The sequence below is a fragment of the Monodelphis domestica genome, chromosome 6 (assembly GCF_027887165.1).
Source record: "Monodelphis domestica isolate mMonDom1 chromosome 6, mMonDom1.pri, whole genome shotgun sequence".
NCBI lineage: Eukaryota > Metazoa > Chordata > Mammalia > Didelphimorphia > Didelphidae > Monodelphis > Monodelphis domestica.
Genome location: NC_077232.1, coordinates 158,624,881 through 158,650,276, shown reverse-complemented (window position 1 = coordinate 158,650,276; position 25,396 = coordinate 158,624,881). Strand labels below are relative to the sequence as shown.

The 25,396-nt window shown below is 35.8% G+C and overlaps 1 protein-coding gene across 2 annotated transcripts; it reads right to left on the bottom strand.

Moving 5' to 3' along the window:
* Positions 1-1,492: 1,492 nt before the first annotated feature.
* Positions 1,493-23,999, bottom strand: C6H4orf33 (chromosome 6 C4orf33 homolog). 2 transcript variants are annotated; one of them, XM_007496347.2, is made up of 6 exons: positions 23,890-23,999; positions 12,503-12,691; positions 10,064-10,124; positions 4,215-4,266; positions 3,902-4,101; positions 1,493-1,785 (listed from the first exon to the last, which is right to left on the bottom strand). In XM_007496347.2, exons 1-6 carry the CDS (start codon positions 23,990-23,992, stop codon positions 1,665-1,667), a joined length of 726 nt encoding a protein of 241 aa, XP_007496409.2. In that variant the 5' UTR covers positions 23,993-23,999; the 3' UTR covers positions 1,493-1,664. The 2 variants fall into 2 exon arrangements, with proteins under 2 accessions (XP_007496409.2, XP_001364961.1); XM_001364924.4 differs by lacking the exon at positions 23,890-23,999 and adding an exon at positions 17,457-17,842.
* Between the last annotated feature and the right edge of the window lie 1,397 nt (positions 24,000-25,396).

Genomic DNA, 25,396 nt, shown 5'->3' with positions numbered 1-25,396 from the left:
GGAAAAGCAAGATTTATGTTCCAAGTTGTTTTCTTCAATTAATTTCCAGATGATATTTTGGCAGCATGACATAGTAGCATGCTGGGCCTAGAGCCAGGAAAATAAAGGGTCAAATACTCCCATCACTGATATTTTGTCTTGTGACCCTAAGCAATTCATTCAAGCATCCGGTCCTTTTGGCAATCCCAGTAGACTTCATAGATAGGTTACTATATAGCTCTGCATTAGTAGAGGCAATTCTCACACTTTGATCCCTGCTATGCTGACAAAATCATCAATTTTTCATGTTTCCTTATATATTGAACCTGACAGAAATATTATTAAAGGGCTCCTTTGTACAATTGCATATTAAATAAACAAAACACTTCATGGTCTAATTGTTCATTTCTAATTAGAATTCTTATTTACATTTGGTCTCACTGAAATATTTCTATTATTTATACTTTAACGCATAGTATGGTAGATTGAGCAAAGGGCTTGCCCATCTAAATCAATGATCCTATTCCCACCAGCTTAAAGAGCATGTAGGTGTTCTAGGCCACATAAATATACTCTTGTCTTATCTCCAATTCTTCAAATCTTTAGCTTCTCTCAAAATACATCTCAGAATCACCTCTGACATGTGACCTTTGCTCATCCTTCAGACCCCCATTATTATCACTTTCTTTTCATTTATTCAACAAGCATTCCCTCTAGAATTTTACACCGTATATATTCTGCATTTACTGGGTTATATGTTGTATTCTATCCCTCTAGGTCATCGGTTCTCAACCTCTCAATTTTTAGCAATGAGAATATATAATGCATATCAGGTATTTACATTCTGAATCATAACTGTAGCAAAATTACAGTTTTGAAGTAGCCACCAAAATAATTTTTTGGTTTGGGGTCACTGCAACATGAGGAACTGTATTGCGGGATTACAGCATTAGAAAGGTTGAGAACCACTGCTCTAGGTGAATGTATAATTTTTGATGGCAAGGAGTGTTCTGTTTTACACATAGTCATCAATGTAGTTGTTCAGTACTTTCACAGGTCTGAATCTTCATGACCACTTTTGGGATTTTCTTGGCAAAGAGACTAGTGTGATTTGCCATTTACTTCACCAGCTCATTTAACATATAAGGAAACTGAGGCAAACCAAGGTTAAGTTATTTGCCTAAAGTCATATAGCTAGGCTGAGGCTGGATTTGAAATCAGGTTTTCCTAACTCCAGGCTCAGCACTCTATATATTGTGCCATCAAGCTGCCATCCTCATAGTCAACACCCAACAAATGTTTGTTGAATTGAATTTGAATTCAAAAGTGGGAAGAGAACTCAAATTTTGGGGGAAAGACTGAGCAATGGCATCCTGGACTGACCCAGAGTTTATGGAGGCAGGTATGCTAGAAATTCTTAGAGAAAAGGCACAAAGGTTGCTGACTAGGGACACCAACATAATGACTTCTGGGATATTAACCTCCAGGAAATGATTTACTGATAGAGATAAGACCATTCACAAGCATTTTATTATCTTAAGCACTACTAGCAATGTAGCTCTTGAAAAATTTACTTTTAAAAATCATCTTTGCAAATAAATAGTATTAAAATGTTCACATTTCCTTTGAAAGGTTACAGTTTATAATTTGTAGATTTCTTGAGAAGATAGGCAATAGACATGATATTATTTACTTTCTTCCTTTGCAATAGACTTCTGTGACATCCAAAGGTCTGATTCAGGCTGTTTCCAGTCCTTTCCAAAAATCATATTCAAACTAAAAGACTTGAAGTATTCTAGACGATGACTAAAAGAAAAAGAAAATGGAGTGGGAGTTGAAATGGATTTTTAATCTAGGGAAAATAGCTGTCTTGAAAGAGAATTTATTCTATTTTTTCAGATCTTTTATGTGGCAATTTTCTACCTTAAAACATTCTAAAGTAGACAGTATCTTAGAGGAATAATTTCTCTTGATCTGAAAATACTTTATCATGATTTAACACCACCTTCAACCCTCCACCAACTCAGGGAAGAAGGGAGGGATTTTGCAGTCAATGTCTTAAAAATACTTTTCATTCCTATGCAACTTTAAACAAATATACTGATCTAGTCTTTCAAGATGTTAGAAGAAGTCAAATCTTGTTGCTCTTTTTTGGTAATAGACATTTAAGAAGCTATTCTGAAAAGTTTCAGCCCCACAACTCAGAGCTTGACTTCATACTAAAGAATGAATATTACAAAGGTTCCACCATGGACTTATAAAAAAAAAGGGAAAAAAGATTGCCCTCCGCATATAGTACAGCATCTGTATCCTGAGAAATTGCAATCTACTCTACCTTGACCAGGGGTAGAACCAAAAAATTTACATATGTACCAAGCCTCCCATGAGTCATGACACCTATGCAGGAGAGTAGAAGAGAGATGATAGCTGGTGAAAGGCCAGAGAGGAATTTTAATGAGTGAATATATGGTTGAATGAATTAAAAATCATTTATTAAGCAGTCTTTTTTAAAGCCCTTATCTTATGTCTTAGAATCAGTACTAAGTATTGGTTCCAAGGGAAAAAAAAGTGGAAGAAGCTAGACATTGAGAGTTAAGTGACTTGCCTAGGGTTACCCAGCTAGGAAGTTTTGGAGGTCAGATTTTAATCCAGTACCTCCCATCTCTAAACCTGGCTCTCTATCCACTAAGCTACCTAGCTTCCTCTAAGCATTAACTCTTGAGCTCTAGGGACACAAAGATAAGAAAGTCCTTATCTCAAGATGTCCACATTCTAATTGGGAGAGATATAAATAATAGAAAGTTCAGTTTAAGGAAATGGTAAGGTCCAGAAGTCTCAGGATCCTACTGGTACAACTTAAGGATGATGATAAGGACTCAGGGGTCCTTAAATTAGATCAGATGATAATGTCCAGGGGTCCAGAGTTTATAGAGCTAATGCAAATAGTAAGACCTAGAGGACTTCAGAATGCAATGGCATGATAGATATTAAGGTCTGGTGGTCCTGCATCTCACTAGAAAGAATAGAGTTGGTAACCTCCATCTCATCAAAGTGGTATGATCAGTCAAATGGCTCAGATTGGGTCTGGGCAGTTCATGGTCATGGGAGGAAGCAAAAGGAATACAAGAGAAGAGAGTACCCTTGGCAGAGGAGTCACTCCCATGAAGTGTAGGTGTCCAAAGCATGGAGGCAGGGGGCAGGCAGGGGTGAAGGAATGAAAACCCTGACTATAACATGGATAAGGAAAGACCAACTCAGTGTCTGACTCAGTTATTCCTGGCTCTCTGACTCTGCTCACTTGACTTGATTCAGTCACACTGACCTGTGTACCTGTCATGCTTGGAATGATATGGGCAGAAACTGAAGGAGAAGGAATGAATAGCACAGAAGTTACCTAAAGGAAAAAAGTAAAGACCTAAATTGGAAAGAAAAATAGAGAATGGCCAAAGAGAAGAGCAGAATGGTAAAAGAGAGAAAAGTTAAAGGGACAGTACATAGGGAATAGAGAATTTTAAAACAATGGCAGCCTCAAGAGAGATGGGAAAGAAGAAAAGAGAAGAAAGGATTTAAAGGCAAAACCTGGTAGAAAAGGACAGCACAGGGATAGTAGAGAATGGCAGGGCTGAATGGAAAAGCCATGTATTTGGGGATGAATCAGAGGCTATTCCCAAACAGTGGAACTACCACCAACAGCTCCTCTCCACTGGGATTCTGGTTCTTCTCCTTCTGAAAAGGTCTGAATAGCTGATGGCTAGTTACTCTAGAGCTTGTATTAGTCCACAGGTCAATGTATATTAACCAGGAAGTACAAAAGATTGGACTAAACACTTAAAGCAATTTTCTCTCCTTCCTTCTAAGAGTGACCACTTAGTGTGAGTGGGAACTGACGTTCCAAGATCAATGAAATATATTTTCTACTTACAAATCAGGCTCCTGTCCTTTTTGTATTTCATCTTGTGGTATGGGGTAAAGTGCTTCATAAGTTCTTCCAGCTTTTGATCCATGAATCGCATATAAATTAAATTTCTCTACACCAGGAGGAAAATAATTCCAAGGAAGAAGAGCTTTACCTTCCCATGTGGTCTCACTTCTGGAAACCTCAAATGCTAAAGGAAGCTCTTGCTAGAAGAAAAGAAAAATGGAAGATACATATAAGGCAACATAGTGAATCTGCATCAGTACAGAAAGCACCTGGATATTTGAAAGGACTGGTTCTTGTGCAGTTGATTACTTACTTTCCATGAATGTCTTCTTCCAGATAGTAAAATCACCAAATGTTGCCCATGGCTATTAAAATGAAAATACTTTGTAAGTACTTTATAAAAAGAAACCAAAAAGATTTCCCTTACTCTTCTTTGTATCTAAAACATATATGAGCATGTGAAAGTTTCTTCAATGGAATTTTCCAATAACAAATAAGAAACAAACAAAAATACTTAGCCAGTGAAAGTAGAGAAGTGTCTACTGATTAAAGATATTTTTAGATTTTTGACTCTTTGGAGCAAGAAGCCCATTGATTTTTCCCATTAAAATTTTATTGATATTTTTTATTTATAAATCACCTATATTTCCCAATATATCTCTGCTCCTCTTCCCAGAGAACCATCTCTTGTAACAGATTTTTAAAAGGTGGGAGGAACAGTTCAACAGAACTCACTGTCGCACTGAAAAAGCATGACGTTATGTTATTTGTAATGTTCTATACCTGTAATCCCCACATCTTCAAAGAAAAGATGTCTTTTTCATTTTTCTTCTTTGGGGACAAGTTTGGTAATTATTTCAGCGCTTTAATTCTAATTATTTTGTTATTGTTCTTTATATTAGCATTGTTATAGTATAGATTGTTTTTCTAGTTTAATTAACATTTAACAGTTTATCAATATTCCCGTGTTTCTACATATTCATTATAGTTATCATTTCTTATGGCATAATATTATTCCATTACATTCATATGTGTTAGATTTAAAATGGTTGAGGTCTTAAACTGTAGTGATTAAAATAGTGGAAGATATAAATTGTGATAGATATAAGAGAGGGTGAGTAAATTTGACCACAGAAAATATGTTTCACTTCAGTGTCTTGGTTTTTAAATCAAATATAAGGTGGTCGCCAGGGAAATATTCCCAATTATTCAAATACCCAAGTCAACTGGGTTTTATAGAGATTTTAATTAATACAAATGTGGAATTAAAGAAAAGAGAGAAAGAGAGAAAAAGGAAATAAGTATGAAGGGCCTTAAGCCAACATGGCCTAAGACCTGAGTCTTAAGAGAGAGAGATCAGTCAGTCAGTCTTTTAACACTCACCACAAGGTCTGCCTAAGCAAGGATTCTAGTGACACCAGGCCAGCATCATCTCAGCTGCTTTCACCAGCTCCCTCCTCCATCTGAATGTTTCAGAATCAGTCCTTTCTCAATCTGAATGTTTCAGAATGAGTCCTCCTCAAACTGAATGTTTCAGAATGACCTCCAGCTCTCCTCTGAGCTCTTATTTTTAAGGGCAAAATCTCCTATGTCACCTCCCCTAAGTTCTTCCATCTACCAATCACTGTAGATATTTTCCAAAAGACAGCCCATTTTGAATTCACAGCTGAGTAAATTAATCTCTTTAGTAAGTCAGAAAAAAATGCTGCTGTGTCGACTAATTTCATTAAGAGAAAACCTCTGAGTAAGTTTTCACCTTTTAGGTCTAAGTAGTTTGCAAGTTACCCCACCTTTATAGGCACCTAGCATCCCATTGTATCAATTCCAAAAACAGGCATGGCTCAAAGAACTCCTTTCCTTTATAAGTATGGTTTTCAAGTACTTTCATTGTTTAGCAAGGAGTTTTCTGCCCTAAAGCAGTCTTAAGTAGGGGTGGAGTAGGGATACTCCCATAGCAAGGAGTTTTCACATTCAAGTAGAGTTCTCACTATCTGGTAGGGAATTATTTCAAGTACGGAATTGGAGGATTCCTCAATGTGGAGTAAAATTTTTAACATCCAGAAGTCTGTGAAATTTTAAGGTTTACATATGCTACAGCTTACATAGTTATTGCCCCCAAAATGGGAATCTACTTTGCATATAGTTCTTTAGGAGTACAAAAAGTGCTACTATAAATATTCTGGTATATATGGGGCTTTTTTTGTATTAATTTCTTTGGGATATATGACTAGCAACTTAAACTCTGGGCAAAGAGATATAGATATCTTAGTCACCTTCTTCATGTAATTCCAAAATGATTTCTACAATGGTGGCACTATATCACAGCTTCATCACAGTGTATTAGTCTCCCCATCTTTCCCTAGTTTGGGGATCCATTTATGTCAATTGCAATTCCATATGAAATAGTTTTTGTGAACTATGTTGTAGGGATTCTCTCAGGTAGAGGTTCAGACTAGATGACAATTGAGGCCCCTTATATTTCTGAAACTCATCACTGCATGATCATAATTGTGAATCTGATTAAATGATTCAAACTGGTGGAAAATAGGAAAAAGTATTGTTTCATTTGTAGAGAATCTCAGAACTTCCTCCCAAACTAAAATGCCCTAATTGTACATTCCTTGCCATCCTTACATAATGAAGATGACATCAATTTACATATGCCAGGGCTTATAAAACTAGTTGAAGATTATTTCCATAAGAAAGCTATTTTATTCCTTATTAAGAAGCACCCTGGCATAACTATATGACCTTGGACAAGTCAGTTAGCAGAATATCAGCCAAGATGGTGAAGTAGGAAGAAGCCTCATTCTCCAGACAACTACTCAAGCACAGGATCACAAATTTGACCCAGAGGCAAGTGACTAGGCAAACACCGTGGAATATAGGAGGATTAGAGACCTGGAACCACTTCCTCTTGAGGGAACAATCACACCACTGTGGCTCTAAACAAGGAGAAGGGATTTTAAAATTAATCTAAGGGTCACAGAGGAGTGTGTTGTTGTTCTGACCCCAGCAATAGGACCAAAGATAAGAGAAACAAGGATCATACAGGTCAGCATAGTATCACCAGAAGTGCACCAAGGAGTGTAAAAAGAATGAGAATATGGCTTCCCATACTTTGGCAGATCCTCTGCATAGACTTTGTAGAAAAATATACACAATAACTGCAGAGCAGAAAATGTTAAAAATGTAGTGGTTGTCATATGCACTGATGGAGGGAATACTCATTTCAATGAGATTGCAATATCAATCCATCAATTATTTATTAAGCATCTGTGACATTGAAATATTGCACCCTCCCCACCATGCCCCCACACTTCCAGCAATTGGGATCAAAAGCAGTTAGCAGTCTTCTAATCTTCCTAGATGCTAACTTTTGCACAGCTTGTTGCCATTGGTACTAAGGATGATCTAGGAGAAATGACAGGAAATAGAGGACTTCCACTGCGTCCAACCTTCAATATATATCCTTACTTGCTAAAATTTATAATTATTTTGATGATCTTAGTAAAGGTATACTTAGCTTTATTGTGGTCTAATCACAACTGAGGCCCCTCAGAGCTGAATTGACCCTTCCCACGTCATCTCTCTTGGGGTTAAATACCCCCAATGCTTTCCACCAATCTTCATAGGACATAGATCCTATACCCTTCCCCATCATGATTGACTTTCTTTAGGACATTCTCTACTTCATCAAATTATTTATTATTTTAATTATATTTCTATATATGAAATATATAAACATATATTTATAATTATTTACTAAAGTATGGAAGAATTTCATATGATTTTCTAAATCTTCTGTTTTGTAAATGAGGTGCTTCATATTTTCCTCAATTTTTTCATACTTTTGATTTTGTTTTATAGTGTCCTGCTGCCTTGTGAAGTCGCTTGTTTCTAGTTGTTGTATTCTAGTTCTTAAAGACTAGAATTCATCCTTGACTCTTTGGTCATCCTTCTCTTTCTGGTCTGATTTTCTTTGGAAGTCATCTTTCATCTTCTTTGCCTCATCTTTCATCTCCTTTGCCTTATTTTCAACCTGGTTGATTTTGGCTTTCAAGACACTATTTTCTTGTTTTAGTTCAAGTGCCTCTGTTTCCAGATGACTTATCTTAGTTTTTAAGTTCTTTTCCCAGTTGTCTTCAGCCTATCTTAATTGTGTTTTGAATTGTATTTTGAGTTCTTCCAGAGCCTGTATCCAATTTGCTGGGGTTTCTGTTTTTTTGCTTAGAGTTCCCTCATCCATCTTTGTTCTATTTGCTCTTTGTTCATTGCCTGTATAGAAGCTGTCGATTGTAATTTCTTTTTTCCTTTTTCTGTTGTTTGCTCATATTTACCCCTTCTTTACTCCATGCTGTTGCCTGAGCTCTTGTTTCTCTCATTTTTTTGTAGTTTTGGGCTTTTCTTTCCACCTTCATCCTTGGAGTTTTGTCAGTAAATCCCTCAGTGCAGTCTATGGGGGAGGGTTGTTGGAGCTTAAGCTTCCCTGCCCTCTGGAGGCTTTGATGAGGACAAGCCCAGAAGTCTATAAGGGAGTGGTGTTGGAGCTTGAGCTTCCCTTCCCTCTAGAAGCTTTGATGGGATTAAGTCCAGCTAGGTTGCTGAATGTGCCCTGAGGCCAAAACCTCAGGAAGGGGGGGGGGAACAATATGGAGTGTCTCCACTGCTGCAACTATGCCTCCTGCTCTGAGCTCTGCATTTCTTACCTAACTGCTTCCCCACTGCCTGTGTTGGATGCTCTGAGCCTGGCACAGCTTTGCCCACAGACCAGTGCCTTTGCCCTCCCAGAGGTTCCAGTTGCCACTGGAGGCTTAATGCTCTAGGTGGGGGAGGGGTCCTGGGACTTTCCTTCTTCCTTCCCCTTAAATCAGACTGTTCTCGAATTCCAGCTTTTGGGGGGAATACCTTTTAAGTAGAGTCCAGCAGAGGGTTCCTTGGCTCTGTCTTGTTCTTAGGTTTGATTTTCAGTCCCCTAGGAGCATTTAGTTTGTAATTGGTAAGGAAGGGTTTTCAGAGGTCTGAACTTTTGCTGCCTCTACACAGACATCTTGACTCTGCCTCCCTAAATGATACTTTCTAAAATTTTTCTAGGAACCTATAATTTGTAGGCTCTGTTCGCTTCCCTTTTTCACAAATTGGGACACTTACTCTTATCTAATCATATTATGCCTCTCTAATTTTCTATGATCTTTCCATCATATATTACTGACCATAGTTCAGCAGTTGCATACACCATTTCCTTTTAGTGTTGAAGATACAGTTCCTCCTGGCCAGGTGATTTGAGAGTTAAGAGCATTGTTACTATCTCCTAATTTATCTTGGGATATCTACCTCCCTATTAGTCATTTTTATTATCATTTCCACTACAAAAGTCATTCTGGGCAAAGAAAAGCCAAGTAAAATAAATATTGAAAAATTCTTTCTTCTCTATATTGTCATTTATAATCATTCTATTCATCACTAAGAAGAGGTACTGTCCTTATTCTGTTCTTGCTTTTCCTAGCAGTATAATGATAACAAAAAGTTTGGTATTCCTAGTTCCTTCTCTAGCATCATCTCATTCTGAGCTTTCAAACTCCTGACACCATTTTGACTAGACCATGGTTATGCTGATTACCTGCTATCTGTCTTTGCTACCATCTTCTGAATATTGCAAATGAATCAATCCTTGAGGTATCTTCATTACAAATTTCCATTGAAAATCAACTCTCAGTGGAACACTTAAAACATATCTTGACTTACAAATATTCAATTTTCAGGCAAAAGTTTAGGAAAACATGTGTTGTATAAGGTAAGATGTAGTTTGATTGATAAGTAATAGATCCATACTAACAGTTCAATAGTTCTGATTTGAATTAATTTACATTTTCCCTTCCCCTCTAAGGCAGTGTCAGAGTAATAGAAAGAACAGGTGATAAAATGACAAATCCCATTTTTGTTCCTTAATATTTGTACAACCTTTGATAAGTTATTTAATATCTCGGGGCCTCAGTTTCCTCATCTGTAAAATGAAAGGATCGAACTTGAAGATCACTAAGGTCCCTGAATCTATGATCCTAATTAACTGAAATTAACTGTGACCATAACACATGCTATTCAAGTAGGCAACAATGATTTGACCAGAGAGAAAGAGACATTCAAATAAGACTTCATACTCACGGACAAAGTTCAACTTCCAAATATTGCTTGGTTCTGTCATTCAAGAAAAACGCCTCCACCACTTTTAAAAAAAGAAATAAGACCATATTTTGAGAAATATGATTATGCTTTACCATGAAATTACCTATTTTTCCCTTAGAAAGTATAATTAATTCTTTAATGGCATTTTTACAGTATGGCATTCATGACTCTTCATACTACTTGTCCAGACTTACCTACTACTGGCCTACATGTAATCATTATAATTGACATCTATATGATGCTTTAAAATTTGCAAAGTTTTTTATGCACACAGCACATCTCAAAAGTTCGGTATAGTTTTAAACTTTTATAACTTCTGGAGCACAAATTTGAAATGTTAAGTGTCTAATTTTTTTTAATATTGGTAGGTTTAAATTTTTTAACTTTGTGAAAACTTTGTAAAAATTTTCTTAGCTTTTGCTTGGTGAATGAAAAGATTTAATTTGTAAACCTTATGTTAAGATCGTATAAAAAATGAGGTTTTGATACATACAGTACAATTCTGATGTGACCCTCAAGAAAAAGTCCAATAGAGATAGATCAAGCGACTGACATAACCAAGCAAGATGACATTCTTGAGAAATCCACTGGTCTGAGAAAATGTCATCCAGAAACTGTTGCACACACAGTGGATAAATTCAAGCTACCCTTGTTAGTTAAAGCTACCCTAGTTAGTTAGTTAGTTAGGCTAGTTAAAATTTAAAATTTATTACTCAGTATTCTGAAACTAAATAGTATAAAAGAAATTTAAGTAATTAAACTTTTAAATAATGTCTTTTGTAAATTTATAGCCTTCATACTTATGAAGTTATTAAATATTAGGCTACACTAAGGCTATTGGGATATCTTGTATTATCTCATTTGAGCCTCATAATAACTCCAGTAGATATATAGGCATTACAGGTATTTTTATCCCAATTTTATAGATGAGGAAACCGAGGCTTAAGGCGATTAAGTGACTTGTCTATGGTTCTACAGCTACTAAGGGATAGAATGTAAGAGGGGGATGGTGGCAATTGTGAATTCAATTCCTCCTGACTCCATGTCAAGCAAGCTATCTACTACTCCTTGAATTTGCCACCTTCTTATTTTTAATCATATAAAAATCATAGCCTCTGGAATCTAAGGATCTGAGTCCCTAGCCTATCTTCAATACTAACTACTTGTGTCACATAAATTCTCTGAGCCTGTTTCCTCATATGTAAAGAGAGATAGATGGGATAGATGCCCTCTAAAGTCATTTCCAGCTCCCAATCTAGGTTCTAATATTCTTTCTACCTGGAATGAACTTATCATGGCACCTGTTCCTGTTGAAATCCTCCTGACTCTTCAAGGCTAAAGTAAATGTTACTTCCTTCACTAACCCTCCCCTAACTCCCTTACCTCTAGATTCCCATAGTACTTTACACTTCTCATAACTTTCTTCTTACCATACCGTGTATTAGTGGATCTTTTTATATAATTGTCTCATCCACCCACTAGACTCCACTATTGCCAGTGGCAGGAATTATGATCTTGTTCATCTTTTCATCACCCAAAGTACCTAGTATAGTATTTTTTATATAGTGAGCACTCAATAAAAAAGAAATAAAAGAACTGCTCTTCTACTGGCTATCCACCAGTCACTAACAGAAATCGTTGCTGCTTTCCATCTTTCCACACTCATTGGAAGAATAGTATTATCAAAGGAGTTGTTTGGAATGAGTTTTATCTTCAGTTTAAAAAAAAAAAGATTTATGGACCTAACTATGCAAATAAAAGATCAGTAAGTGTGTAGGATAGGAGACAGAACACAGGACTCCTGCACAGAAACATTCTACCTTCATCCTTAAGAGATTTGGTAGGTGGCTTCTGTTAGCATAGTAGAAAGGGAAATTAAATTGTAAACTTTGTAAATATTAGAAGCTCAAACAAGGTACCAGATGAGCAGCAAAGGGAAAAGTATCCCCTCATTGCATATAGAATGGTCACAAAAAGCTGAGAGTCAACTGAAGATTTTCTTTAATTTTATGCCTAAAGCCAAAAAGTAAAATTCTCCCTTTGAAGTGGATGGTGTTTTAGATAAAGGTACTATAGCTTTTGAGAGTCTGTCTTTATAAAACATTTTCTCTTATAACCACACTATTACCATGGCTGAGCTGTTTTCAAATGGCAATATGAGAGAAGAAAGTTGGGAGAAGTAAGGGAAAGAAAACATAGTAGCCATTCTCCAATCTGGGGTTATCATGGCTATTTTTTCCTGATTTTACTAATGCAAGTCTCAAGCTCTATTCTAAGTAATTATCTGTATTAAGAGTTAGAAGGAAATCTCTGAATCACCATGTGAAGTGCTCAGGACTGCTCCTTTTAAAATGAAGTCCTTTCAAGAGATATTATGAAAAATTGATAACTGCAATAAAATTCAGCATTTCTACTAACCTTCATAATGCCACAGTCCTTCAAAAGGTTTTCCTGCTTCTCCAGGTGGGGCTGAAGGATCATTAAAAAATGGAGCCTTCACTTCCATCATCAATCCTCCATCACCTGGTCTCAGTCCAATCCACACAGGCTCATGGCATATTGGCAAACCATCCCAAGTGTGTTCAATTTTAAAATCCATTGAAAGCACTAAAAGAAACAAAATTCAAGAAACTTAGCCTTATGAAAATTTAGAAAGTTGCATCAAAGGCATTTCCTTTAATTAAAAGGAAAATAGAATCAAAATCTACTTATTGTAGTATACATTACATTTTAATGGGGGGATTGGTGGGGTTTTTTAATAATCGTAAGAATATGATGATTTACAGCCAGATTTCCACTGCTAAAAAGCTCTAGGCACTATTTAGCAGGTCCATAAATGTAGACCTTAAAGAGGCCTTCAATCCCTTCATTATACAAGGAATAATCAAAAATCTAAAGAGATGAAGTAATTTGACATAGGTCATTCAAGAAGTAATTGGCAGAACTAAGATTTGAACCCAGGTCCCTGGTCTCCTTATCCAAAGAGAGTTAAGTAATCATCATATAGAGTGATGAACCAGGAGTATCTCCTTTGAATTTCATCTTATGAGATTCTACAGGTCAGTACACTAGTCTTTTATGTTTTTAGATCCTGTCATCCAGTAGGTTATCTATCCCTGCCCGTCTTGGATCATCCAAACAACTGATAAAAATATTTTTATCTAAGTCATTTGCCTTTAAGTGATTGATGAAAAAAAATTTCTTTTTTGGCTGCTCAGAACTAAGGTGACTTTAAACCATTAACTACTCTTTGAATCTGGTCATTCAGTTAGTTCCAAATCCATCTAATTGTATTACTATATAATTCATACCTTTCTATCTTTTCAAAAAGACTTTATAAAATATTTTGCTAATTTCTAAGCAAACCATATCCAACATGTTTCATTCATCTAACATCTAACTATCAAAAAAGGAACTAAGGTTACTCTGATATGACCTAGCCATGTTATGCTGGCTCTTTGTATTCACAGATACCTTTCCTAGACATTCACTAAAATTGCCTTTTCCTTCCATAATTTTATCAGAAATTGAAAGCAAGTTCACTGGTCTATAGTTTGTAGAATCTGTTCTCTTACTTTTTTTTTTTTAAATCAGAGCATTTGCCTGCCTCTAATCCTAAGGTATCTCTTCTCTTTTCCATTATCTTTCAAATATCATTGTCACTTAGCAATTAATTAGACAATATGTAGACAAAAACTAGAATTTGAATTTTATATTTAAAATATTTAAGTTTGTATAGCCTGCATTTCTGGCCAAGCCTTAGACAGGTAACATGCCATTGACATGAATCTCAACTGGTTTAGGAAGTGCTGGTTTTAATTTTTTTTCCACTGGGTATGGTTCTCTTTTGATTGGGTTGAGATTTCATGTCAATTCCATCTAAATAGCTAATTTATTCTCTTCTATTTTCTGGTATATTTTAATCTTTAGAACACTTATTTCTTTCTTCTACTTGCTTGAATAAATGGATTTACTTGCTTTTACTATTTGCAATGGTCTTTTGTGTAGCATTGGTGAAAATAAATTAAGTTGGCAAGTGTAAACCATGGGGCTAGTGTCCAGAGAAGTAGAGTTTGTCCTGAATGAGACTCCTATTCCTAGACCAAGAATACTGAGGGTGGGAGTTGGGAGCTGATGAGGAGAGGTAGGAGAAGAAGAGAATAGATAGATATAGGTATGGTCTAAGACCACTCTTGAAAACAGGCAAGGAAAGAAACAGACACAGTCATGGCCCTTCTATTTCTGTCAAGGTAGGAAAATGAAGTCATTCTTGGAGAAGGGAAGCCCAAATTCCAAGATTTCTATTTATGCTACTGCAGAGCCACATTTAGAAAACTAATGTGAACATATATATCTTACATAAACATATTTTATCTGTATAAAGAGAAGCTTTGCCCTTGTTAATCATATTTCAACATTATAAAATAATAAGAAATCTCTCCCTTTGTTCCCTTATGGTGAAATAACTAAGGACAATGATTAGCTATTGGAGACCTATTCTTTTATTTTCTTGAGAATTAGGAGAGATTCCTAGGATATTAGATCCTGGGATTAGGGAAAGAGTGGGGATAGGATGGGGCATGAAACTTCAGAAATCCAACACCCTTATTTTGTAATTGGGCAAACTGAGCTTTAAAGAGGCAAGATGACATGCCCAAGGTCAAACAGATAGCAAGGAGCCATACCAGGACTCTCATTTGGATCTTCTGACTGTAAATTTTGACCTCTTTCCATGACATCATCCATAAGTCGCCTGCTGTTGCTAATTTCCTATAGGATCTGATATCCATTCTACCCTAGAAACAGGTACCTTGGTAGCCCTCTTCCTTAGAAAAAGGTCTTCCTTTCTTTACTTGGGTCCAAATTCTGGCTCTCTTTCCTATTTCTCTTGAGCTTAATTCAACCCACTTCTTCTGCCTCAAAACCGTGAGATATACACTTTCACAAAATACTTGATTTTATTTTAGTTAAAATTTAGTGATGAGTTTATACTTCACTCCCCTCCTCAGACATCCTAGAATATATCTCTGGCTCTCCTATTAGTCTTCCCTCTGGCACTGATTGATAAAAGATTAAAATACCAGAACAATCTCTTTTATTAATAGAAATGTTATTACAGCTAGCTATTTACACCTAGAATATGCTGTTAAAAGATATTATTCATAGGCTTGACATATGAAATTAAGCCTACTGAAAACTAGAGCATATTAAAGAGAGGTTGGCATATGGCTCCTAACATTGTGTTATGTTTTTAAATATTTGTTAAAGCATAGATTTTTTAAGCTTTTGTACATGTTTTAAAAGAGTGATGACAACTTTTTGCTAAAATAGGTGAATTTTCTTCTATAAAATCTTATGGGGGGCAGCTAGGTGGTTCAATAGATAGAGAGTCAGCTGGAGATGTGATGTCCTGGTTCAAATCTAGCCTCAGATACTTCCTCTGTGTGTGACCCAAGGGAAGTCACTTAATCCCCATTGCCTAGCCTTTACTTTTATTCTGCCTTAGAACAAATACATAGTATTATTTCTAGGATGGAAAATAAGAGTTTTTTTAATATTATGACAATATCATTTTAAATGAGGAGCTAACCCACAATTTGCTTTTTGGTTGCAATCAATTTATAGAAAGTAAACTGAATTCAGAGACTGAAATTTGTCCAACTTTGTTCTGATTGATGAAATAGATTCAAGAATAAAAGGAAGGTGAGTTCTAGATTTTTAAAAATCAATGTGTACAAGAAAACAAATAAAACAACTGAAATGTATACCTTTGACTTAGGGTACTCTGAGAGCAATATGTTACCTACATTGTCATACTATAGTTGTTTTTGCTATCTATTAATTTTTCTTAATTATCTGGCCTTGTTAAAAGGGAGTACTCAATTCTGAGGTGGTGGTGGCAGGAGGTATGTCAAATAAAAGCATTCAATAAAATATTTGTTTTTGAAGGAAAAAAGCACTCAGAAATGTTTGATTTTTCAAGCTGGGTTGATTTATAATATTTGGTTGTTCTTCATCAGTTACTGTTATTTATTATTAGGCATGAATTTGGGAAAGAGTGTAGATTTCTCCACTGAAGAGAAATCACAGTACAGGAACTTCCTCCACAAATCCAAACCTGTCTGAGATTTAGTAGTGTGAGCAAATTACCTGGGACAAAAGAGAGTTTAAATGACTTACCCAGGATTAGTAAGGGACAGTGTTAGGATCTGAACCCAGGGCTTCACAGCCTAATGCTCTATCAATTACATAGAATATCTTGGGTTAAAAAGTTTTTTAGTCTGTATTTTGTGAAACAAGTTGCATTTTTTTTAATGAGCATAATACTATAATGACTTAAAGCCAAATTTTCACTGCTAAAGAGCTATAGGTCCCATGTATCATATCTAGCCTCAAAAGTCTATAGCTTGAAGAGACTTTAGAGGTTATCTCATTCAATTTCTCTCATTTTCTAAAGAAGGAAAAAAGATATAAAGAGATGAAGAGATTTTCCCCAGGCTACACAGGTAGTAATTAATGAAGTTGAAGACTGAACCCAAGTTCTCTGACTTCATATCCAATGCTTTTTCCATGTGTTACTTCTCTTTATAATACCTTTAGGAAAATTATAAACATTTATGGAAAATCTTTCAAGTATTATCCATTACCAAATTTTAGCACAAGGACATCTCACACCTTCTTTATTCTCTCCATAATAGTAATGATATGGGGGAATAAAAAATTATATTAATCATTTGCAATATTTAGTAAGTATTGATCTAAATTTGCAGCTAGTAACATTTTAAACTCAAACTGGTCAATAACTAGTTAACATTCATTCTTTTGAGCAAAAATAATTAGAAATGTTTTTTCTTTCAGGCTTACAATGTGTTCTCTTCATTAGTGGAAGCTTTATTGTGTCCATTTTTAGAAGTGAAAAGTGAGTCTTGGAAATGAAGCGACTCTTCCATGTTTTTACAACTAATAACAAACCAAGTCAAAAATGTCCCAGTTTCTTCAAACTCCAAACTATCAAACTCCAAATCTACTTTATTTGCTCTACTGGAAAGTTTAAAAAATATAATAAAATATTTCTTTCTTATTCTTGGATATCCAAAGACTACTGACAATACCAAAATGTGTCATTAGGGACATGTGTGAAAATAAGGTGTTATGGTAAAATAGTGAGGGCAAGAAAGAGATGGTATGCTCTATTGACATCTCCATAATGACAAGAGAACTAGGAATTGGCCCCAGTATAAGAGATAGATCTTCTGTGGGAGATTTATTGAAAGACATGGACAGGTTTACAATTTGTACCATTAGGGGATGTACTCAGATCAATGAGATGACAGATTACTATTGTATAAAATTAACATTCTCTGGACCTTACCTTCCTTGCTTGTAAAATGAAAAGATTGGACTAGATGGCCTCTTCTATCTGCTTAGTCACTCTATATCTATTGACTTGCTGGTAAAATAGTGCTGGAAGCTTCATTAGGTACATCCCTTCTTATCTATTTGCCTTTATCTAAATTATAAAAAGCTCCTGCCTTTCCCTGGAGAATCAGTCCTGGTGGGGAAGAGAAGAGTATTAAAAATTCAAACAATGAGCTGGGCTCCTAATGGATTCTTAGAGAAAAAGCATAAGACACATGGGAAAAGTTAAGTGCCATCCCACCTACTAAATGCTAAAAGCTCACATCCTCCACATGTTTCTGATGTGTATCAGCAGGTTTTACCAAATAAACTGCAACTGTTCCAATCCATAATGTAGAATCTCTTTCTATAGGTCTTAGTTCAGATGTTAAACAGTGACAATGTCTTAGCACTTGGGAATTGTTACACAGTAACTCATCAAACTGAATATTTCATTTTTTTTAAGTTCCTGGTTTGCCAAATCTTGCATGGCTTTCGTTTTTAGAATCACTATCCTCATGGGGAGCATGTAATAAAACAGAGGAAAACTGAGCTATAGAGATTGTTAGCTCACCTCAACTCAACTCTGGGAGAAATATAATCTGAAATCTACAAAGATCTGCTCTAAATTTTCAATGCTAAGATAAGAATAAATTCTTTTAAATAGATAATTTTGACTATAAAATGTAAAGCTCTTGAAAACAAAATCATAAGAAGGGAAACTGACAACAGAGAAAATCTTTGTATCAAAAACCTTTGATAAAAACTATGATAATATAAAGAATTAACATTAGTACATCATGGTAAGAGATACTTCCCAATCATAAGTGGTCAATGGACCATTAAACAAATACTTGTGAAAAGAAGCATTTCATGTGTGCTTTGATGTTTAAAGCTTGCTTCCCATAACTACTAGTTGGAGTGAAGTGGACCAGTAGAATAAGTATATAAACCTTGGTTTACTTCCCCAATAGAATAAAAGTATGAACAAACTTCTCATGTGGATTACAAAATTTTAATAGTCATATTAAAGGATGCTCCAAATCACTTATTTAAAAAACTGCATATCAAAACAACCTTGATATTCCACCTAATACCCAGAAAATTGGCAAAGCTGATTGTAATGATTAAAATTAAAATTTCAAGAGACTAATTTATGGGTAAGGATACCAATTTATAGGCTAGTTTTTTAGTTCTAGAAGGCTTTCTAGGCAAATCTATAAATGTAGTTTTAGGAGCTCATTATTCAATTCCTCCTTTGAACATCTCAAATTCTCAAATAACAATTAGGAGGTGGTCCATCAGACTTTCACCTCCTTCCCTTACAATAGGTGATAGAGGTCATATACTCAGAAAGAGAATCATTGTCTCCTTTATCTATTAACCAAATGTTGTTGAAAGGAAAACATTTCTTGGACTACCTAAGGACAAAGAAAATGTAAAAAGCATTAGACTGGAGGGAACCCTTCTAATCCAGAAACTGGAAAGAGGAATTGATGGGACCCAATACAGAAATTAATACGGTATTTAAAAAAATAAATTCTCATATGGACAGAACAGGGATTGTCAATGCTGAATGGGCTAGGGAAAGCAAGATATTAATGTATTTGTTGATATGAATCAGCACAACTATTCTGTAATTTGGAATTATTCAAATGAATTGTTTGGCATAAATGTAAAGGTCCTATGTGACCCAAAACAGCAAAGTAGCTTTTATGGTAGCAAAGAACTTGAAGTAAAGTGGCTGCTTGTGGACTGGAGAATAACCAAATTGTGGGATGTGAAGGGAATAGAATATTTTTGTGCTGTTAAAAATGAATAAGATGAATACAGAGAAAAGTTGGAAAGTCTCTTAAGTGAACTGAAGCAAAGTGGATTAACAGGGACAGGAAAACAACCTTCACTATGACTACCATGTATATAATGAGAACCAAATATAAATACTTTAAAGTGATAAAGAACAAGCTTGGCCCCAAAAAAGAGGGATGAGAAGATGCTTTCCCTATTCCTTTGCAGAGGTAGATGAAATCATGTGGAACATTGGGATATATCATATATATATATATATGTTATATATGTACATATATATAGAGAGAAAGAGAGAGAGAAAGAGAGAGAGAAAGGAGAGATGTAGATATATATATTGATATGTTAATTGGTTTTTGCTTTTTCCAATTTTTAAAAAAAGAAATTTTTTGTTATAAGGGATGGATCTGGGAGGAGTGATGGGGAAGGATATAAAAGAAAACATAGTAATATTAAAACAATATTAATAATATCTATTTAAAATAAAAAAGAAGCATTTCAAACTCTCAACAACAATATGAAAGATGGCACCAAATCACTACTAATATAAATTAGAAAGGAAATGAATTATTTATTTATTTAGCACATACTTTGTGCCAGGCACTTAGCTAAATGCTTTCCTTCCCCTCAAAATATAATCTCATTTGCTCCTCACAATAACCCTGCAAGGTAGATGCTATTATTATGCCCAATTTACAGTTAAGGAAACTAAGACAAACAGAAGTTAAGTAAGTTGCCTAGAAACACCCAGCTGGTAAGGGTCTGAAGCAAAATTTGAACTCATTAGGTATTACTGACTGACTAGCCCAGGGCTCTACCTGCTGCCTCCTAAAATTAGTTTAGCTGATGAATAATGGAAATAGTTGATATTGGCAGGCTATTAACAGACACACTAACAAACATCAGTCCATTAGTGGAGTTATGATTTGGACCAACCATTCTGGAGACCAATTTGGAATTATACAAGGAAAGAAACAAAACACCATGCTATACATAAATCCACAACTCATCTTAAATCCTCTCTTTCATTGTAGAGAACTACTATTCTTTCAGCTACTTTCTTAACCAAGAAAGGTGTTCCTTCACACTTCACTCTTCCTAGTTCTTCCATTGTTTTGCTAATTTTGGTCAGATTTTTCCTTTTGAACCTCTATCCATCCCTGCCATAATTTTCTGTTTTCTATTTCCATCAAACAATTATTCACCACCCTTTAAACTAGGCTATCTATGTCTGAAATGTGTTCTGTCTTCCCACATATGGAATTCTTTGCTTCCCTCAAAGAAAGAGGAGGAAGAAGGAACAAGCATTTATTAAGCATCTATTCTGCCAGATACTATACTAAAGCCTTTACAAATATTATCTCATTCAATCAGTACTTAAGCACTATGTGATCTTCTTGATCTCTTCTACTTGATCTTTCTTCCTAATAGCTAATACTACCCACCTCAGAAATGACTTTGTATTTCACTTGTATATATTTTATTTGTGTGTGTGTATATATATACACATAGAAAGACCTGTAGGAATTAATGTTTCCTTAAATAAGTAGAAACCAAAGAACCATCTACACAGCAAGTGTAATATAATATGCAAGGAAACTAACAGAATGCCAAATAAAAATTAATTGTAATGACTAATCTTGGACCCTAAGAAGAGATAAGAAAACACTTCCTTCCCTTCCTTTGGCAGTCATGGGACACTTTAAGGAAGAGAATGCTACATATACCATCATGACAAGGTCACCTCTATCAGCTGGTTTTGCTTAATTAACTGCTTTCTTAGTTATAAGGGAGGACTAGTTGGATAAAAGTGGAGGTTAAAGGACAGATTATATTATCTATAAATGATTGTAATATTAACAAAACCAAAAATACGTTTATCAAAAAAATTAAAGATAAATTTGAGGGATGTAAATACAAGTCTTATCAAAAGTTTTTTGTATCTGTTGTACTATTATTCAATGTTTTTCTGAAACAATTGTCTTTTATTATATTAGCCCAAAGTGTTTATGGGGAAAAATTTTGGTGCTTTTTTATATTTAGCTCATTAAAATTTATAACAATCATTTATAGAATACAGTAGGATTTCATTTTATATAACCAATATGTTCCAAGATGCTTCATGTATTTTAAAAATTATGCATAATAGCAAACTATTTAACAAGTATTTCTTATATGAACATATCTAGAAACTTTGCAGCTTTTCTTATCAGAGCTACCAGCATCATCACTACTCTTGTACTTTGGTCCCATTATTAATAACTAAACACTGTTAATGAAACAAAGAGAAACACTGTTCTGATTCAGACAGACCTAGTTACAAGCAAGAATTCTGGAGAAAGATGATGTAGGAGCTAATACTGTTAGATGCAAGCAATGTGATGACACACTAATACTTCTCAGAGTGAGAATGAGTTTGATTGGGTAAACTTCTATAAGACTGTGCATATTGGAAAAATAGTGCAGATTTAACACAATTAAAATTTCTATTTTATGTATTTTTCTGCTTTTATTTTTTCAATTGCAAGTACTAGAATTTGTCTGTTGAATTCATGTAAGCAAAGTCTTACATGTTCATAGATTATCTCATTTGAACCTTACACAATCCTGTTGCATGGGTTCTTTGTATGTTACTTTTCCCATTCCTCAGTTGAAGAACTAAGGCTTATGGAGGTACAAGTTTCTTGCCCAAGGTCTCTGGGTCCACAAGAAAGTAAATGTTTCTAGGAGGGATTTGAGCTCAAGTTTTTCTGAATTCAAATCCAGTCTCTGTTCTTGCACAATGGAAAATGTTCTACATTTAGTCATCATAAAGGAGTTTTTATCTCCCACCTACCAAGGTCTTAGACAAATCACTTAATCTCCCTGGCCACTATCACTAATCTCACTATTCTTCAACTATAAAACTGGGAAATTAGACTGAATGACCTCTGAGGCAATTTACAGCTCTAAATAAAATTAAATAAATGTATTATTTATTGTGGGGAGCCTATGATCTACTTTGCCATTGAAAACCAAATAAGAAATAAAAATTGGAGATGAAATCCAGTTTTTTAATTGATTTATCTTAGAAATTATACAAATTTGCTGATATGAACTTTAAATTTTCTGTTTCCAGGTCACTGCAAAATACAGCTCAGTACCTAGAAAACTACACATGAATCCCACCACTCCTATAAATACATATAATAGAAGTTACATAGGAAGAAGGACTTGGAATCGGATAAAAAGTAGTCTTTTTCATCAAAAATTACCACTTTCCAACCATATGCTACATCTACTTGGCACTGAATTAACAGGACATTAGCAGAAGTCTACTGATGGCAAGGCTGCCATGATACAAAGGGTGAAGCAAGATGGAGCAGCAGAGGGCTTCTCTAATCAGTTTTCTGGAAGATTCTTATTTAAATAGATTATTCTGCTTAACTAGGTGCATTATGTCAGTGCTCTCTGCTCTGGGACAAAGCCTTAGTTGTCTCATTCTATTTACTGCCTTGAAAAGAAAGGTCAGAAAGAAAAGACATATTTTGGAAGAGAGAATTCAATAAATATTTACAACTGAAGAAGAGAAAGGACACCAAGAGCTTAGAAAAACACCCACGAGGGGGCAGCTAGGTGGCTCAGTGGATTGAGAGCCAGGCCTAGAGATGGGAGGTCCTGGGTTCAAATATGACCTCAGACACTTCCTATCTGTGTGACCCTGGGCAAGTCACTTAACCTTCATTGCCTAGCCCTTACCACTCCACGGTATTGATTCTAAGATGGAAGGTACGGGTTTTAAAAAGAAAAACAGAAATGGGAATGGCATGGGCATTGTACCCCCTAACTCAGGCAAAGTATCAGCAGGGAAATTCCTTTGTTCCCTTCTGTCCTTTTGACTCCTAACCCAAGAACATCTGATAACTTCTATAAGACCCTGAGATTATTATCATCCTTGGGCAGTCCTGTAGAGTTGAGATAGACATAGAGCTGCACCTCCAGGCTACTCCTGGATACCATCGGACTTATTTCAGCTATCCATCTGTCCCCTAAACTACCAGGGTCTTCTGGCAGACTCTGATAGGATGACCAACCCTCCCCAGCCCCCCACTGAATGCCTGAGTGTTTACCACTCTAGAATTATGTCCTCACTGTTATAAAGAGTATATAATTCCCAGAATTGATGGATTCTGGGAGCAGCCTTCCATCTCGCTATTCACCTGTACTCTCCTCCTAGCCATTCTCAACATTACTTTCTAAATTAATAAACTTCTCCTTATATTTTTAAACTAAGTTTTGGAGTCTTGCATTCTTGCAGAAAGGTATCTTTCCCGAACCCTGGGGGTTCACCTCTAGCACCCCAAAACAGGAAGTAAGGCTGAGATATTCTGGGGAAAACATTTTTGCTACATGAGAGGATAGTTTCTGATTCCTTTAAATTACTATCTCAGAGGAATAACAAACCAGGCCTCCAAGTGTGAGTAGATAAGATTAGCAGAGAGAAAGCAAAGGAGCTGGCACGGAGATGAACACTGAAAATAAAAGAGGAGGAGAAGGAGCCGCTGCTAACAAGGGTGCAGGTCAGTGCCTGCAGAAGGGGGGCATTAAAAGCAAAAAATCACCGTCCCACTGGAGTTCTTTGCAGTCGTTTCCTGCTTCCTTCTGGAGAGGCTGCCACCACTCATCTGTCCAGGGGAGGCTCCACCCAGCATGCCCCACAAGCATTAGGGGAGGGACTTGTGAGAACTGAAGCTAAAGCAGCCGGATTTTTTTGTTTTGTTTTGTTTTGCTCCCAGGGAAAGAGAGAGAGGTAACTCTTTAAATAACTACCCATGCTTCTCACCCATCCGAAACCTTGGCAATACTTGCCCCTAGGAGGCCTTTATGAAATACATTTTTCATTTAATAGGAAAAAATGGCAAAGAAATTAAGAGCAGCCTAGTAATTAAAAAGGGAATTCTGTATTTGTGTAACAAAATCAGATTTTTAACCCCAATAAACAGCAGACATCACTTAATGTAATCTATGGCCAACTACATATACAAACCAAGTGTTGAAAATTCTATAACATTATAAGTTAATTTCCTGTGTCTGGGTTTTTCCAGTAGCCATTCCCCTTAATTGAAATGTACTTCCACCTCACTTCTGCCTCTTAGAATCCCTGCTTTCTATACAATGTGACCCTGGGCAACTCATGTAACCCCCATTGCCTAGCCCTTTCTGCTCTTCTGCCTTACAACCAATACATAGAGACAGAAGGTAAGGGTTTAAAAAAACAAAAACCTTTATATAAGCACCACCTTCTACATGAAGCCTTTCCTGACTACCCTACCCCAAGCAGGAATTCACTCCACCCCCATAAAATTTTCTTTATATTTATCTGCATATATTTATATGTATTTAGTTATGTACTTGTCTTTCCTGGTAGAATATTAGATCCTTGGGAGCAATGACTATTTAATTTTTGTCTTTATATACCCCTTAACACAGTGCCAAGCAAATAATAGATACTTACTAAAAGATAATTGATTGTTTTGTTTGTAAACTACTTTAAGAAGGATTACACAAATAGCATGGTATAAAGAGGGCTGAATTTGAAGACAGAGGACATGGGTTCAAATCTTAGCTCTGTCATGTCACTTGCTAAATTGGTGACTAGAGCAAGTCTTAGCCTCTCTGAGCCTCAGGCCATGCATCTGTCAAATGAGCACCTTGGACTTGATCTCTTCCTGCTATAAATATAACTACAAATGTTAAGGTCCAGGATTTCACCCACCACCATGGAAGTCCACGAACAATGCAAACAGGCAGAGAAAGGCCATTTATTGAACTGATACGCGCATCAGTGGGAACCTCTATCATCAGAGTTCCGAGTTGCTTCTGACAGGCTGGGCTTTTTATACTTTTCTGTAGGCACCTTATCTACTATATACCATCCTTGGAATTTTGCCTGCATGTATGGCTCTTATCTGCTTCCTACTATTCTTGGAACTTTGACAATTCTATATTATTGGGGTCTTCCTGGCCTGTTGTTTGACATATTTATTGGGGTCCTCCTGGCCTTTATCTGGTACCTACTGCAGCTGGCGGTTTGGCATATTTATGGTTCTGACAAGTTTCTCAAGGCTG

Coding starts and splice junctions, on each gene's coding strand:
- C6H4orf33 (XM_007496347.2), bottom strand. CDS start 23,992: ATGCTTGTGGGGCATGCTGGGTGGAGCCTCCCCTGGACAGATGAGTGG. Junction 4,267..10,063: donor TTGGAAGTTGAACTTTGTCC/GTGAGTATGAAG, acceptor TCATTTTAATAG/CCATGGGCAACATTTGGTGA. Junction 4,102..4,214: donor GAAGAAGACATTCATGGAAA/GTAAGTAATCAA, acceptor CTTTTCTTCTAG/CAAGAGCTTCCTTTAGCATT.